At 39.6% G+C, this 17,300-nt stretch overlaps 1 protein-coding gene across 3 annotated transcripts in view; it reads left to right on the top strand.

Annotated features, from left to right (window-relative positions):
* The window catches only part of PHF20L1 (PHD finger protein 20 like 1), an 802,667-nt gene that overhangs the window by 295,856 nt on the left and 489,511 nt on the right, over positions 1–17,300 (top strand). For all 3 annotated transcript variants that reach the window (XM_085604898.1, XM_085604900.1, XM_085604899.1), the window contains 3 exons: positions 12,405–12,657; positions 15,380–15,568; positions 16,815–17,006. In XM_085604898.1, coding sequence (XP_085461024.1) covers positions 12,405–12,657; positions 15,380–15,568; positions 16,815–17,006 — 634 coding nt within the window. The remainder of the gene's footprint in view (positions 1–12,404; positions 12,658–15,379; positions 15,569–16,814; positions 17,007–17,300) is intronic.

The following is a 17,300-nucleotide window of genomic DNA, read 5'->3' as shown; positions in this document are numbered from 1 at the left end:
TTACAAAACAGGCAACATCTATCACTCTTCAGAGTACCTGCCATTAAAGCCTTCATGGATGGCCTGACAAGAATAATTCCCCACAGAGTACCACCCTCACCTGTGTGGAGCTTAAATATAGTTCTCACAAGGCTGATGGGGCCTCCCTTCGAACCTTTGCATAAATGCGAACTGCAATTCCTAACATGGAAAACAGCTTTCCTTGTAGCCATCACTGCCCTTAGAAGGGTCAGTGAGATACAAGCACTTACCATACAAGAACCTTTTCTTCAAATGCACCAGAACAAGGTTGTTCTCCGTACCAACCCAAAATTCCTACCTAAAGTCATTTCCCCTTTTCACCTAAACCAATCTGTAGAATTACCAGTATTTTTCTCGCAACCTCAGACTGTTGCAGAAAGGGCTCTACACACGCTAGATGTCAAAAGAGCCTTACTTTATTACATCCAGAGAACACAACCTTTCCGAAAGACCAAACAACTGTTTGTCTCTTTCTCTCCACCACACAAGGACAACCCCATCTCAAAATCAGGGATAGCTAGGTGGATTGTAAAATGCATCCAGATTTGCTACCACAAGGCAAAATTAAAGCCCATTCTTCACGAAAGATAGGGGCTTCCATGGCATTTCTAGGGAACATCCCATTAGATGATATCTGCAAAGCAGCTACATGGTCAACACCGCACACTTTCACCAAACACTATTGTGTAGATGTGCAAACTAAGCAACAAGCTAGTGTGGGCCAGGCTGTACTTAAAACACTATTTCAAACCACTGCAACAGATACCGGTGATCGCCGCTAAGATTGGGAACTGCTATATAGTCTATGCAAAAGTGTGTAATCTGCAGCTCATATGCCTCGAACGGAATATGCTACTTACCAGTATACATCTGTTCTTGGCATGTAGAACTGCAGATCTACACATACCCACCCGCCTCCCCGGCTACCTGTATCTGTTCCAGTTTATCTTATTTAGATACAACACACATGGGTTTCTTCACTGTTGTTACTACGCTCCATCTTTTCCTTCTGGTGAAAAACAATCTGAGGATGGAGCCGAAGCCCATGCGCAATACGATCCAAAGGAGTAGTCACCGACCTCGCGACTTCCAAAGACTTTCCAAGAGGAAAAACAAACTGCAAACATCCGGGCCCAACACCAGATGGCGATCTATGCAAAAGTGTGTAGATCTGCAGCTCTACATGCCAAGAACAGATGCATATTGGTAAGTAGCATATTCCTTTCCTCCATGTGATAAAATTGCCTGTTTTTTGCTAGAAATTCTTCTAAGTGTCGATTTTTGAAATATACAAATATTTCTTCAAAATGGTCTGTGTAACAAAAACGATTTCTTTCAACTGTTTACAGGAAATGCACCAGGGTTGAAGCCAGGATCCAACCCTGAGTAAGAAAAGCCTACGCAAAGTAATTGAAATTGCATTTACTTAAAAATCCCCATTGAGCTCAATGTTATAATTGTGTTTGAATTGTGTTGACGATTGCAACAACTGTAAATATTGCATTTAAAAGTCGACTGCTTATTGAAAGTATACAACTTCAGCATTTTATTCTGAGGAAGTATTTGCTACCTATTGTTGGTTCTAAAATAAAACAACCATATATTTTTATATACAATACAATTGGCCTAGAGTTCAGTTCTTGAGTATGTGAGACCATTTGCTGACTGAGGGTGTACAACAAATGCTTTACACTGTCCTCTGATACTGCCTTACTGCTCGACCAAGCTACCACTTTAGAGAGTAAGGTTATATCTAACTTTAGCCTCTGCCAAACCTCTGGGGACTGTGGACTCTGTGCACACTTTGGTGCAGTATATACAGAGCCACTTTCTTACTGTAACTTACCTGGTATTTTACTGAAAAGCCCATTCAAGTCTATGTACTGTATTTACAAAGTATTGCAATTCTCTGCAATCATCCTGTACGACAAAACAAAGTGCGTACACAATTACAATTCAAAGTGTTTACAAACTGCCTTACTACTGCAAGGTATTTATTGCTTACCTGTGCCAAGTGCGCGTGGTTCTAGAAAATAAAATAATTAAAAGAATATTTTCATACAAAAACAATTGGTCTGAAGTTCAGTTTTTGAGTGTGTGAGTTAATTTGCTGATTGAGTGGGTTTGACAAATGCTTAACACTGTCCTCTGATACTGCCTTACTGCTTAACCACACTAACACAAATAGAGAGTGAGGTGCTATGTAACTTTACCAATGCCTACATTTGTGGTTCCACTGGACTCTGTGCACACTATACGTCACTTTGGTATAGTATATACAGAGCCAGCTTCCTACAAGCGTGCAACACTAGTAAAGGGAATAAACCAATTACATACTGTTAATTAGAAAGTGCATTCTTCTGAAGCCATGTTTCAGTGCGTGTGCGTACGCAGTAGCATGCAGTTTGTTTATAGTGTTACCAATAACCGGATGCGGAAATAGAAAGGGGAACTGATTCATGAAAGAACGGGATTCCGAAGACAAAGAGGAAACGTGGAAGACAATCCGCGCCATCTTGAAAGAAGCAAATTAATCAAGAAGAGATAGTAGTACACAAAGTATAAATGTCATTTTTGAAAACAGTGCTAAAACAAACAAATTCTCCCAAGTAGTTGAAGTTCTTGCGTGTATCTTAAAAACATGAAGGAAAACCGAATACAAACAAGGTAACAATATATCCATCATGTATACTTGTTCAAAGATAGCGGATATACACAAGAGAAATACATGTGTCCACTAAGAAGATGATATTGAAAACACTTGAGATGTATAAAAAACATGTAAAGTGAAAGTACATTTGATTCAATATAATGAGCTAGATGTTAACCAACGATCTCCAAAATACATTGAACCTGGATGGAATACTTATAGATAACAACTCTAATCCAACCATTCATTTAGACCTTTGGGACAACATGAGTCCAGTTTTTTTATCCAAAATTTTCTCGTTGTAGTATCCATTTTTTATAATCTCTTCCTTTTTGGATGGGCACAATTTCCAAAATTAAGAATCTCAATTGGCTAGCATTATGGTTAGTGAAATGTACAGAATTCTGTGATTTTTCATAGTGGTTCCGAATGTTACTTTTATGTTCAGTGAGTTGAATTTTCATTTTTCTTTGTTTTACCCATGTAGACAAGGCCTCCTGGACACTTCAACATGTAAACAACATTCTTGGAATCACAAGTGGCAGTGGTGTGCAGCTTAATAGAAGTTCCTTGTGTGGGGTACATCATAGTATGCTCTTTGATTATATGGTTACAGTGACCACAATTTAAGCACGGTGTGGTTCCTTTATGAACAGTGGTGGTTGATTTAACTGGTTTGTTTAAACATTCCTTGAGATTTTTTGTTCTTTGATATGTAAAAAGTGGCGGTTGGTTGAAAATCCCCTTAAAATCGATTTTTGTTTGTAACATGGACCAATGTTTCAACACAGTTATCCTTATTTAATGACTTTGAGTAGAAAATTTAGAAACAAACACTGGACTTTCTGTGGTGTTTAATGATTTCTGATTCATCAGCAATTGGTTTCTGTCTTTCATTTTAGCCCTTTCAATAGCAATAGTGACCATGCTTTCGGGGTACACTCCTTGTTTGAATTTATCAACCATTATATTACAGTTAATGTTATAGTTTTCTTCATTCGATGACATTCTTTTGATTCTCAGTAGTTAGAGTACGGTAGATGAGTGCTTTTTGGTGACAACTGTTGTAATGTAATAGATTGTTTGTCTGTGGGTTTGGTAAAAACGTTTGGTTCCAGATTTTTGCCTTGTATTGTAATTTCCACATCCAGAAATGTGATCTGGCTCTTGCTTATGGTGAAGCTGATGCGTTCCTCAATGGTATTTAACTTGCAAATAGCAGAGACAAGTTGTGATTCTTGGCCTTTCCATATTAAAAATATATCCTCGATATATCTTCAAAAGGTAATCAAAATTGTTGACCACTCAAGTTCTTGAAGAATGAGGTCTAATTCGAACCAATATATGAACAAATTAACAAATTTGCGTAGCATGGTGCCACACAATTTCCCATGGACGTACTGGAGAGTTATAAATAAAACCCTTTTTTCCATGTGAAGTGGCTGTGGTAAAGTGTAAAATGCAATATTTCAAGCAGAAATTTTTTAAAGGTCCTCATTCATCTTGTCATTCAACAAAAAATATTCTACCATATGTATACCTTGATTGTGAGGAACAGAATTGTACAAGGATTGTACATCTATGGCACAAAGAACCGGAACAGTATTATCATCAAACTCAATAGATTTTATTTTGTTTAGAAAATCTGTGGTATCTTTCAAATAGGTAGACCTACTTTGGACGATGGGTTATAAATGTCGATCCAAATATCTCCCTTTAGGTTTATGTATAGAATTTCTGATAGAAGCAATTGGTCGGAACCGTTTTTTCTGTAGATCTTTGTGTATTTTTGGCTACGTGTATATATATATATATATATATATACGGAGTACTTGTATGGTCTTGAATGAGATATCGTTTGTCAGCTTCTGTGATGGAGCCCATAATTAATGCCTTATCTAAGATGGTTACGAGTATCTTCAAAAATTTTCCTGTTGGGTTTAAATTTAATTTCATGTATATGAAAGTGTCCTGTACATGTTCGATAACACTTTTCAGATAGAAATCGGTGTCTAAAATGACCAATACACCTCCTTTGTCTGCCTTACTGCAAGTGATGGTAGAATTATTGGCAATTTGGGTAATGGCTTGTCGTTCTTTCTGTGTTAAATTGGAATGTCGTGGGATTTGTTTTTTGAAAATTTCTCCCTACACAAGATCAATTCATAAGAAAAGGATCAAAATACGAATAGAGTGCCACAATCCTAATATTATACTTTGAAGACACCAGAGATAGACATGTTTGCAACACCAGAGGAATCAAAATGCAAGCCCTTTGCTTCCAGACACCCACTCCACAACTCCCTGGGGAATGCATTGGTCGGGGAATTTTGCAAACGCTTTTCCACCAATCCCACTTTTGCCATAAGTGATAAACAAGCTAAAACAATCGCAGATAACACTGATAAACAACCCCCCACCTCCCCCACCTTGGTGAGCAATACAAACCTGGTTCTCAGAACCTATAAAAATGGCACACAACAACATGACAGAGACTGCCAGCGTCACACGGTCTGCTTTCTGTACAGTTAGGGAGAGTTCCCAGAACCAAACATCCTGAGTCTAGCGGCTTGTCTTCTGAGGGCAAAGAATTCTCTCTGGGAGTCTTGGGACTCCCAGAGAGAGCTATGTGGCAGCCCTCAGAGAAGCAATAAGGCCAACAACTAGGAAATGTTGCACAGCTAAATGGGTGAGATGCAGAAGTTCCCACACAAAAGAATCTGGAATCACAGACATTTTTTTCCCATTTTCCAAAGGGAAATCCAGGTGAAACATGAATCCATATTAAAGCCAGGCCCTGACAGGGTAGAGGAGGAAAATAGTAAGCAAGGAAAATAGTAAGCAAAGCCCTGCTGCCTTCAAAGAAGAAGGTAAACAGCCTGGCTGAATTCCAGGCATAGCGTTCTGGGAGTCAAGAAGGCAAAATAAAAAAAATGTATTTGCGGATGAACATCTAACACAAAAGAAAACCCTGAGATTTAAAATCAAACACTGATGAGTTACAATAACAAAAGGAGGAGCCTAAGAGCCGCCTACATGAGGAGACTCCGAAGGCAGCAGCTAAAAGGAACCACTTTCTCACCCAATGCCACAGTTCAATGCAACTGTGTATTCTGCTCTTCATCCCGCTGTTGTCATGGCTGCCAGTGGAGCATAAGCCTAGAACAGCAGTACTGGACATGGGGTCCATGCAACCTCAGACCTGCAGGTAGAAATCTTTGCATTAACTGCAAGAAGTGCATCCTAAAACAACCAAAAATGCATATGCAGCTAGGGAGGGCACCTCTTGATATCTTTTTATGACTCTAAATTAAGTCTAAATAACGAGATTTGGCCTAATGGCACAATGCAAGGCATTTACTTTAAAAATCGTTAGTAAAATTCGGGAAATTGCATGAAATTACTCCAGCGTAAATAATAATTCTCCAGGCCTGTGGGAAATTTAATGACGAGAGGATGAGCTGGATCCATCTTTGCTCGTTGAGCAAGATGGAGTCTTTGTAGGTTGGCTGGACCTCGGAAGCAGTCACAAAAGTTTGGAATGTACCACTGCTGACTGCGGGGGTTAGGACCACGATTTTAGGGTCCCTAAAGATCAATGAAGATGGGCGGGGAGAAAATGATTCTGAGCAGTCACATCATAATGTTTTTGTGGTGTTCTGAAGGCAAAATCAGAGGAGGAGAGAATGGGCGAGCGCAAAGAGGAAGGCAAAGCGTTAACAACAATAAAGCAAGGTCGAAATGAAAAGATGCGTGCTCTCTTAAGCAGGAGATGGAGAGATTAATATCGGCACGGCAGCATAGCAGCCAGTTGGGCGAATATAGCCGAATCCCATAAAAGTAACGCAGCGGGCACTGTTGTTAACGTGACGCTCCAAAGTCTGTGAAAGGGAAAGCAAAGAAAGAGTGAACCTCTAACTTGGGAGGATCGTGGTGAGCGGTCACGCAAAGCGGTCCAAAAATCTGCTAAAACCCACGGAGATCGCTACTGCAAGAGCACCTGGAGCAACTTGAAGGCAGAAAAGAGCTATGAAAATGGCGCGACATGGCATTTCAGTGCAGTGATGCGGAGATCTGCACTGAAATTAACTTGTCTAAAATGTGATGCGTGACACTTGGCAGTACTGACGAGTGCACTGAAGGTGTGATTGTGATTGGAAGAGGTGTGGCGCCCCGGCCAGGGCGACTGACGCCGGAATCTGGGGATCACAGTTCGATCCCCGGCGCCGGCGGCATGTGACTCTGGGCAATAGCTTGCTTAATCTTCCCGACGGCCCCCCGCGCCTAGAGACCCTTGCAGGTGATTGTTCACGCTTTACAAATGTGGATTATTATTACAAATGTGGATCAGTAATCCGCCACAGCACCAAGTGCAGTGAAAGTCTGATCATGTGATCTGCATACAGCGCCGTGTGCAGTGAAAGTATAATGATGTAGTTGGTTATCCCTGTACAGCGCGGGCGCACCGTGTGTTGTATAGTGAAAGTATGATGATTGGTGTGCTCAGTTTTCTGGGCCGACTATGAAGCTGGGTCTGGCTGGAGGTTCAAGCATCCAGTGATTCGGATCAAATCACATTATCTACTGTATTTCCATCTGTAACGCAACTGGTACTCTTGCAAAGCGCTCTGATATCTTTGGATCGAGTTCCCGCTATGTAAAACAAAAACTGTAGGGACGGCATGGAAGGTGCGAGATTGAGGAAGAAAGACTTGCCTTGCAATTACCGGTTCCCAGTGCATTTATTGCCCGCCTGTACAGCCTCAAACTTAGAAAACAGGTACCATGTAAGGGAGTAGAGAAATGGAACCGGAGGCGCAGGAAGAGATGCTGCCAAACCTGGGCACCGTAACAGCAGTAAACAAGACGGCAAAAGTGAAAGCAGGGGTGCGTGCGCCGGTAAACACGCGAGTGGTGCGCGCGCAGCAGCGCCAAAGTGAAAGTAATCACGCTCCAGATGTTGCCTCGGGTGCTGAAAGCTGACAGCTGTTCATGTTCACGCTCGCGTGAACGCAAGCTTTAGGCCAGCAAAAGCCGGTGGGTAGCACTTTGAAAACCCAATTACTAAATGTCTCGCCTGAGACAGCGCATGCGCTGGCTCAGGCGAGACCTAAAAAGGGCAATACCGGGGATCCATCGAACTATAGACTGATAGCCCTTTTAGACATTGAAGCGAAAGGATTTGCTAGTCTCCTTCTACAAGACCTGGGCCGATGAAAATGAAATTCTACCAAGTTGCCAAAATGACTTCAGGCCAGGAGCATCTACAATGGATAATATTTTAGCCCTTGCTTATATGATAGAACAGACTACGCAGAAAAAGTTGCTGCCACTGTTTGCATGTTTCGTGGACTATTCCGCGGCCTTTACGGAGTCAATCGGAGACTGCTGTGGCGGAAACTACAAGGTTGGGAGATACAAGAGATTCTTTTGAAGGCAATAATTAGCCTTTACACTGGAACCTGGGTACGGGTGAAAACTTCGATGAATTCAGCGACTAAAAAGATCCCAACAGACCGTGGTTTAAAACAAGGCTGTGCATTGGCACCTTTTTTTAAAAATGTTTATAGGGCAGACCTCGCTAAAACTATTCTTAACGCAAATCTTTTACCCCTGAAAATTGGCTCAAATTGATTGTTTTTAATGCAGTATGCAGATGATATGGTGCTATTATATCATACAAAAGTAGGCCTGCAAAGATTATTGGACGCACTAAACCTTTACAATATCAAGAATGACCTGAGAGCAAATGCAGAAAAGACAAAGGTTATTATATTCGGAAAGTATGCCAACAAACTCAGACAATATTGGAGGTTGGGCAACTTGAAGATAACAACAGTGACCAAATACAACTACCTGGGGGCATGGCTGATGAGTAATGGGAAGTCAACAGCTCATCTCGCTTCAGTCGAAACAAAGGCCAAGGCAGTGACGTTCGCCTTGTGCAAGCTTAATTCTAAACTAAATAGCCAGACAACAAAATCAATTCGAAAGGTTATAAGGGCCAAGCTGCTTCCCTCAATTACATATGGCCAGCTAGCATTTCCTGCGGCTTTTGTTAATAGCTTTGAACATATCAACTGCCGAGCCTTTAAGCGAATCTTCAGGATTCCTGCGCATACACAATATCCTGGTGCGACTGGAATTTGGGTTGAATAAACAAAGCTATGAGCACTGGGCAACGTTCGTGCGGGTCTACCGAGGGGTTTGTGCGGCCCCTCCGAACACAATGAAGTCCACCCTGAAAATAATTTTTACGAAAGCCAATAATTCATGGAGCAAAGGCCTGCGAACCGCCTGCACTGCATTACAGCTTGACATGATCAAATTGCAGGATCTGATCCATCAGCCTGACATATTAAAATCTATATTAAAAAAAACCCAATTCAAATCATTATCTAGAGAAGAAGACTTGAAGGAATTGAATCGCTCCAAAAGCAACATTGGGATACTTGCTAGCTTCTATGAAGATCGGTTAAGGCAACCATATCTCGACGCTGCGTTAAACAAGATCATTTTAAGGCAGATGTTAACAGTGAGGCTTATGGCATTACCGATAAAAGATATTAACAGGCGCAGGAAATCCCTAGAGGCGATCACCACCTGCAGACTATGTCACCAGTATGAGGAATCTATGGTTCATTTGGTCTGCATATGCCATTTCTTGATACACGCACGTCGCACTTTACTGAGGCTATTGTTTCTAAAATATGGGACGCGTAATTGCAATGATGCTATGAAACTCTTGTTCAGCCTGGAGACACCGATGGAACTGGCTAGGTTCGCCAAATTTGCACACAAAGTTAAAGAACGTTTAAGTAATGCACATTACACTTTAGAACGTCAAGACTGCACTTTGGGTATGCCTGGTCTCTGATTTGCATGTATGACATGATTTATGTATTCTGCATTTTATTGAAACTTCTGTTCTAAAATAGGTCCTTGAATGCCTCTTTATCTGGAAATTATTATTATTAAGGGGCATTTATAGAGTGCCTGGTTACGCAGATTGCGTGTCCCCGCGCTGAACTGAAGCACTCTGAAAGAGAAGTAGGGGAGGAGCCCACTATTTTGAGAAGAGGTAAGTTTTTAATTTCCTCCGGAAACTAGATGCGGAGGGGTCCAGTCGGAGGTTGAGAGGTAAATTATTCCAGCTTTTTGCCGCCAGGTATCGGAAGGATCTACCTCCCATACGGGCTTTTTTCACCCTAGGGACCTTAAGCAAGCCTCCTTGCGAGGAGCGCAATGCACGAGTTGGTGCATACCTTGTAATGAGGTTCTGGAGTGGTGCTGGCGCCTTCTTAGCGAGGATACGGTAAATGTTATATGATTTGGCCTGATTCGTGAAGTTTCCACACAGGGAAAGTCCCTTGTTTAAAAAAATATATAAAAAAATTGTACGTGTCCCCTTTTTACTTTCTCTTCTCTTTTATTTTCACAATTGACATATGGGTTTTAGTGTTTTATCATCTATGATCTGCATTTCCAGGATTCGTTTTAGCGGCTGTAGTACATCAAATTTGTAGTAGTTAATGATGGCTACTGTAGCAAGCAAGTTTTGTGGATATTTTATAGGAAACTTTTTGTAACAATTTTTGTTAATTGATACAATAAAAATGTTTATTCATTCATTCATAGTAGAGATGCAGAAGTTGCCAGAAATTGGGCCTCCTTCAAGACTGGACACAAAAGACCACAGTCATCAGATACCTCACGCACCTGCTAGACACCAAATTAACATATGAGTCACTAAAAGTACACTTGGCAGCTATAGCGTCCTATATAAGGGGATTCATAGGAAAAAGTTTCTTCACCACACAATTGGTCAAATGATTCCTAGAAGTTGCCAAGAGAGTAGCCCCGCCAAGATGCACACCAACTCCCATGTGAAAGCAAAACTTGGTGCTTACGCAACTGATGAAAGCCTCCTGTGAAAAACAATCCACCTGACCACACTAAAAATGTGTCACACTCCAGGCAGCATTTCTAATTGCAATTACATCTCTCTGCAGTGTAAGTGAACTCCAAGCACACACCATCCAGGAACGATACCTACAAATTCACAAGGACAGGGTAGTCATGAGAACCAACCCACGCTTGCTACCAAAGGTCATATTAGTTTCACGTAAATCAAGCAATCCAAATACCTCGTTTTTTTCAGGAACCAAAGACACAGGCCGAAAGAGCTCTACGTATAAAAGATGCACCTAGAGCAATAATGATTTATTTGGAGCGAACAAAACCAATCCGGAAAGGGAAAGAATTATTTGTATAGTTTGCGGACAAAAGCAAAAGGATGCCAGTTACCAGAAACACAGTTGCAAGGTGGATGGCTCAGACAATCCAAATGTGCCACAAAAAGGCTGGCATACAACTGGAAAGTAAACCAAGAGCACACTCAGCAAGAAAGAAAGGAGCTACCTTAGCCCCATTAAGAAACATATATTCATGGCAGCCAGTCCACACATTCAAAAAGCATTACTGCATCGACATCCAGGTGAGGTGAATTAAGAATCACAATGGGACAGAGAACTGAAGCATTTATTTACAAGCTCAACCCCTTTTCTTCCCATGGTCTTCTTTTCTGTATCTCTGTGCTCCATCTATATCCTCCACTCGTTCAGGCAGAAAAAACAATCTACCAATGGAGCCGATCAGCAATGGCTCCTCTGCCAAGGTGGAGGAGCATCACCCCACAGGAAAAATAAAATGATAGTAACACCATGCTATCATCATTTCATTTTTCCAAACTGGTTGTGTTTAGGTCCGGGCTGGGCAGAGCTGGGCTGCCCACAGAGCAGGGGAAAGAGTGGTGGGCACTTTCTAAGTGCGCATGATGGTTTACCTTGCTGTCTTGGGCCGGCCAAACCGTCATGCGCACTTAGGATGTTCTCCACCCTGCTGTATTGGGTGGAAAACATGCATTGGCTCCCAGTCCCTGTCTGAGCGCCTAACCACAGTGCTCAGACCAATCACGGCGCTGCTATCATGCTGGGGACAGGAGTATCGTGATGGGCTTAGGGGAGTCTGGGAGCTTGTGTGCTTCCTGTTTCCTGCGCTGTATGGAGGAGAGGCGGCGGTTGGCAGGTAAGTAGATGTTCGAGGCTTGCAAGCTGTAGATCACATGCTTTGCATACTCTTACTATCTAGTGTTGAGTCCGGATTTTTGCAAGTTGTTTTTCTTCGAAGAAGTCTTGCCAGTCACGTGGTAGGTGACTCCTCCTTTCGGTAATAGTGGGCATGGGCATCGACTCCATTATTAGATTGTTGTTTTTTGGGGGATTTTTAGACTGGGGATTGATTTAAGCATGTGAATCTATGAAAGATACCAACCTATGTAACCCGGTTCCTCCTTAACACTATAGCTAGTTTTGTGTTCATAGGCTGATTATAATATTGGTATTGATGTTTAGCGTACCATAATGGTTGCTTCCATATACCGACATCTGAGAAGTGCAGTAGTTAGTGTTTCGATTGCTCTCTGAAATGTTTCCCAACTTGTTTTTGAAAAGCGTTTCAGAGGACTGGAATAGCAGCATGTTAGGTTAACAGTAATCTGTCTTGAACTATTGTTCTAGGTAACTCATGTTTATATTTTTATTTATTTTGTGTAATTAACATTTCCCTTCTATTTTGATAAGTTGTTATTTCTTAAGCTGTTCTTCACATATACCCTAGATACAATCAGGTTAGAATTCTACATTTAACAATAAGCCTTATGTTTGTTTTCCAGTTGCTTTCGGTTAACTCTCAAAGTAAGAAAAATAATGAAGCTGCTACTCTCAGTTCTGTTGGTGCTCAGAAAACAACACCTTTGTCTACGGCTTTATCTTCCAAGAAGGTCCGCAGCAGAAAAGCCAAATATGAATCCAGAGATCCCCCGGGGTCTAAAGAGCCGCCCTGTATGCCTCCTTTGCCACCAGTTGCACAGAATCAGGATCTGCTACGTGTACCTCCGCTTCCTCCTCCTGTGATAAATGAAACTAGTGAGCAAAGACTTTTCAAAAATTAGTTGTTTAGCTGTAGTCTTAAATATGCAGGAACATGTTTTCACTTTGGTTAAAAGTGCATTTTTATTGAACCTGTATTTCTTATTTTGTATGTATGTATGTGGGGGTTATATACTGCACTGTTGTGAGATTTTGTTAGCCGGCTTTCTGTGCGTTTGGAATTTAGATATGCATGATATGGTTGTGATACATTGTTTTAAGCTCATAATGAGCGACTCTAAACTTTGCCGTATAATATCCAGGAGAACAAGTGCTTGCATTTTAATGGGCCTAATTGATGAGATATCATTTTTGTCATGGCTAGTGTCAAGTGCTCTATGCCTTGGCATTCAATGCGCCTGCTCACAGCTTACACCTCTTTACCTTTAGGTTTCTTTGAGCATGAGTGGGAGGATAATAGTTCCAGTTTTTGTTGTCACTTTTTGCATCTCATAGATATATATTACATTTCCCATGACACTTCCAAGAGATGAAAATTTAGCATGGTAAATCGCATTTACTCTGAAGGCATCTCTCAAATACAAGGAATTTTGCTTTCAATTCATGTTTTGTGATCCAAAGTGGTTCTCTGACCACAGATTGGCAATGCTAGCTGTTAAGGTAGTAAGCTAGTTTATGTATTGATTGATCATTCCAGGTATAGCGAAGGTAGTTACCTGCTCTTTTCTGCAGCTTTAATTATTTTTCTGATTCAAGAAGGTTTGTGGGCAGGTGATTACATTTTTGGGTTTTCATTAATCTTGTTATTAATTTTAAGGAATATCATTTTATTAATGGAATCCTTATGCAAGAATTATGTGCAGCAGTGTGCTTGGCTCTTTCATTTAGCTTGTTATTCAGTTTTGAGGAATATATAATGGTATTGATGAAATCCTTGTGCAAGAATTCTGTGCAACCGTTTACTTGGCTCTTTGCGTTTTGCGCCCAGTAAGTAGAGTGTTAGTGTATTTATTCATATGAAATTTACCAGCAAAGGCAGTATCCTTTATAGAAGAGATAATTAATGTTTTTGGATGTGAAAGGGCTTTCTTGCAATGGTATTATAACAGTCAACCCAAATTGAATACAGTGTGGTTATTGAAAGCTGGTCATTTCGTCAATGCCTTGTGACCAGGAAGGCCCTCCTTCTGTTGCATCCTTTCTATGCAACATTATACTTTTATACTTTTAAAATAATTAAAATAGCTTAAATAAAGAATATTAAAAAAGATTCAAACTTAAAGCCATGATAAAAATGCTTGCTTTCACTTACTTTGTTCTTTAAAACAGTGTAACTAAAACAGTCAGAAAATTGGTAAGTGAGAACAAAAAAATAATAATTGTGTGTATGTTCTTAATTCAATTTCTCTATTTCTGGTTGTTAATTACTCCGTAAACTACAAGAACGTATTATGAAAACATTGTGTTTTTGTTGGGTGAGGACCATGGCTGCCTGCTTTTTTTCATCAATTGTCGGGAAGCCATAAGACCCCATTTGGTTATTTGACTTATACTTTCAATTGGAGTTTCATATCTTCTTTCTGTTGGAATGTCAAGTCTTTTCAAATTGTTATGTGGAACTTGCCCAATTTGGGAAAGAGCGTCAGTGTTTTAACAAGCAACAGAACTACACAGGATAAATGCAGTTTATCGCTATTTTATTTGCCTTTTATGTGGAATATTCAAAACATACTTTTTTTTGTAGTGGGTCTTTATTTAATTTGTCACACCATGTCAACCAAAAACACCGATCTTCCATTTTCATTAAATAGGAGTTGTTGCCCTGTAATATTACCCCTCTCATTTTATTTTGCAGAAAAGTTCTCTTATCTGCAGTTGTCCGATGTGGAATAATTGAAAAGGGCATGCATCCTAACTTGATGTCTCTGAAACCGTTATTTCCATATTTATATACTCCAGTTAACTGCAATTATCCCCCATGAAGTTTCTTTGATATCCTTTATATAAACATCCTTAATTTATATTGGAATCCGTAATTATGTGCTTCTATGATTTAAACCACAGAAGCCTAAAGCAAGTCATTTAAGTTCTTATTTATATTGTTTGGAGTACTTTTAGAAGAGCATCTCTGCAGAGCTGTACGGAAATCTTATTCAATCCCTCTTGTTGTAGAGGAGCACTAATCTGTTATATTTAGATTACAAGGTGGTGAATGATAAAATAAACACAAATATGCATTGTATCAATTTACTAAGGTTGGTCTGTCATATAAAAAAAATCTGTTTTTGATCTGGTTTTTTTTGTTTTTGTTTGCTTCAGTTGCTGAGAATCTTTGTAGTTAAGTAAAAGCAAAATGTTTCGGAAGCTATACACAAACTGTGACTGGACCGAGATGTCTAAAACCATGAAGCCCTTACTAATGACAAGTGAATTTAAAATTTCTTTGCCAATTAGGCAGTTTACTTCACTCCTGTCATAATCGTTTAGTTCATGTCCTTGTTAACACATTCACGTTCTGAGAAAAAAAAGGGAAAAACTTTCAGTTTTTATATTTTCATTCTTCTTGCCTTTTTAATGTTCTCTTGTGAATAAAAGTTATTTCGAATGACAAATCTGTGTTTTAATATGTAAAATCATTTATGTACCTTATTGAGGAAGAGACTGAGTGCTTAATCAATATACATCACCTCTAGATCTTAATGCACCAATACATTAGTGTATTCCTTTTGTATAAACATTGAAAGATCTTTTCTTTTAGGTACTACACAGCCAATGAATCTTTCTAGGTCCTTGGGTCGCAACCATAGAAGAAGACGTTCACGTCGTTTAGACACCTCTTTATTGCCAGATGATTCTTTAGGAAAAAATGCTTCATCCTCTTCGGTAATTGGTGGAAAAGACTTAACCTCCAACCCTCAAAGTCGACGAGAGCTTTCGGTTCCAGAGGGTAATATGTTCATTTAATACAGGGAAAAATGGGAAAGAACATCGCATCACCAAGATGGATGTGAAGTTCAGAACTTGCAGAGTTTTATTTTTTATTTTTTGTTAAGCAGTCTCTTTCTGGAATAAATATGTTCAGTGATACATGATGGATTGTTGGCACATCTGCTGCATTGACTAATCATTCAATGCCCTTCAGGGCTTAAAAGGGCAAAACAAATGCTGTATGTGAAAACCTTGTAAATCCTTGACCAATTTGTGGAGTAAATTGCACTGACCCATACAAATTACAGGTGCGCTTAAATTGCCGTATTTCATTTTTGTTTTTCTGATTTTACTTATTTAAGAATGAATCTCATGGTGCATGCAAAAGGAAAAAATCTTTTACTCTGCACTCTGCCTGATATTATAAATCACATCTTTGTATATTTTGATTACTAATTGTTGGTAGTTGATCAGCCACAGAGTTTAGCACTTCTGCTTAAACTGTCACCTCCATATAGTAACCTCATTGAAACTGTGCATACACTAGAGACCGCTAAAAAGCACTAGATATTAAATTCCCATAATTACTCCCCCTTTTAAAACCACCTTTTGTAGAGTTGGATCCCTTTTGAGCAATGATCATAGTTAATATTTATGTGCCCGATTATTACGTGTGTCCACAGTAATTCCTCTGTTCCTGATTACTAAACCCTAGAACGTAAGCTGCTTAATTCGGAGTCCAGTGGTTTTAGTTCTCCCTTCTGAAGTGATGGCAAATGGAAGATCATTTCTCCTTTGGAACAGCCAGTATAACAAATAAAGTTCCTTGCCACATTATGTCTAGAAGAATAAGGGCCATCTTATATTTTAAAGTAAAGCCATAGACTTGTGATTTCCTTAATCCCCTACTCTTTTGCTGCAGTGGTGTGTAATGAAATCACTTTATAGATAAGAGAAGAGCATTACTTAGCAAAGTGCAAGGGTTTCATGTGTATTAGGCAGCTGGGAAAAAGCATACTTCAGTGAAGAGCACTGAAGAAAATGTAAAAAATAAATTTTAAAAAGTATTTGTGTATCACCTATTGTATTACAAGTATATTTCACAGTGGACCATTTATTTTAATCCAAGGCTTGATTTGATATAAAACCTTTTTGTTTTCATTCAGTTTCCTTATTTTATTTTACGTTCCTTTAAAAAAATCTGTTACTTATGTTCTGTTATTTACCCACACCTTAATAGTGTACTACTCTTTTGCTTTGTCTAGCACCTGGAGTATCTCCTTTGTCTTTGGAGAAGTATGTGCCATGTTTCCCACTTGATCTGAGTCGCAGTTGCGAAGTTCAAGCTCCTTTAGTCCCAGTATTTCCCAAAGAGTACATATGTGCAGAAACGGAAGATGTACGAACTTTGACATCAAATACTGTTAATGATGGAAGAACTGCTTCAACAACCCCAGGTAGAAGTAGTAATATCACAGAGTGTTTTCAGTGCATATAAATCGTATATTAAACACTTGCAGAATTAAGATTGCTTTAAGATTGGTAGTACTTTAGAGTATCAGACTTGGTAAAAATAAAACTGCATTTATGTGCATATATATATATTCTAATTGTGTTAATATAATTTACTCAACATTTTTATATATATATATATATATATATATATATATATATATATATACGGTTCCTATTATCAGGTACCAATCTTTCTGGTGGATACTCTATCTACCTGTATATTCCTCAACTCTTGA

The sequence above is a fragment of the Triturus cristatus genome, chromosome 5_1 (assembly GCF_964204655.1).
Source record: "Triturus cristatus chromosome 5_1, aTriCri1.1, whole genome shotgun sequence".
In the NCBI taxonomy this organism is placed as follows: Eukaryota; Metazoa; Chordata; class Amphibia; order Caudata; family Salamandridae; genus Triturus; species Triturus cristatus.
The sequence above is the reverse complement of the archived record's forward strand: the minus strand, read 5'-3'. Positions and strand labels throughout refer to the sequence as shown.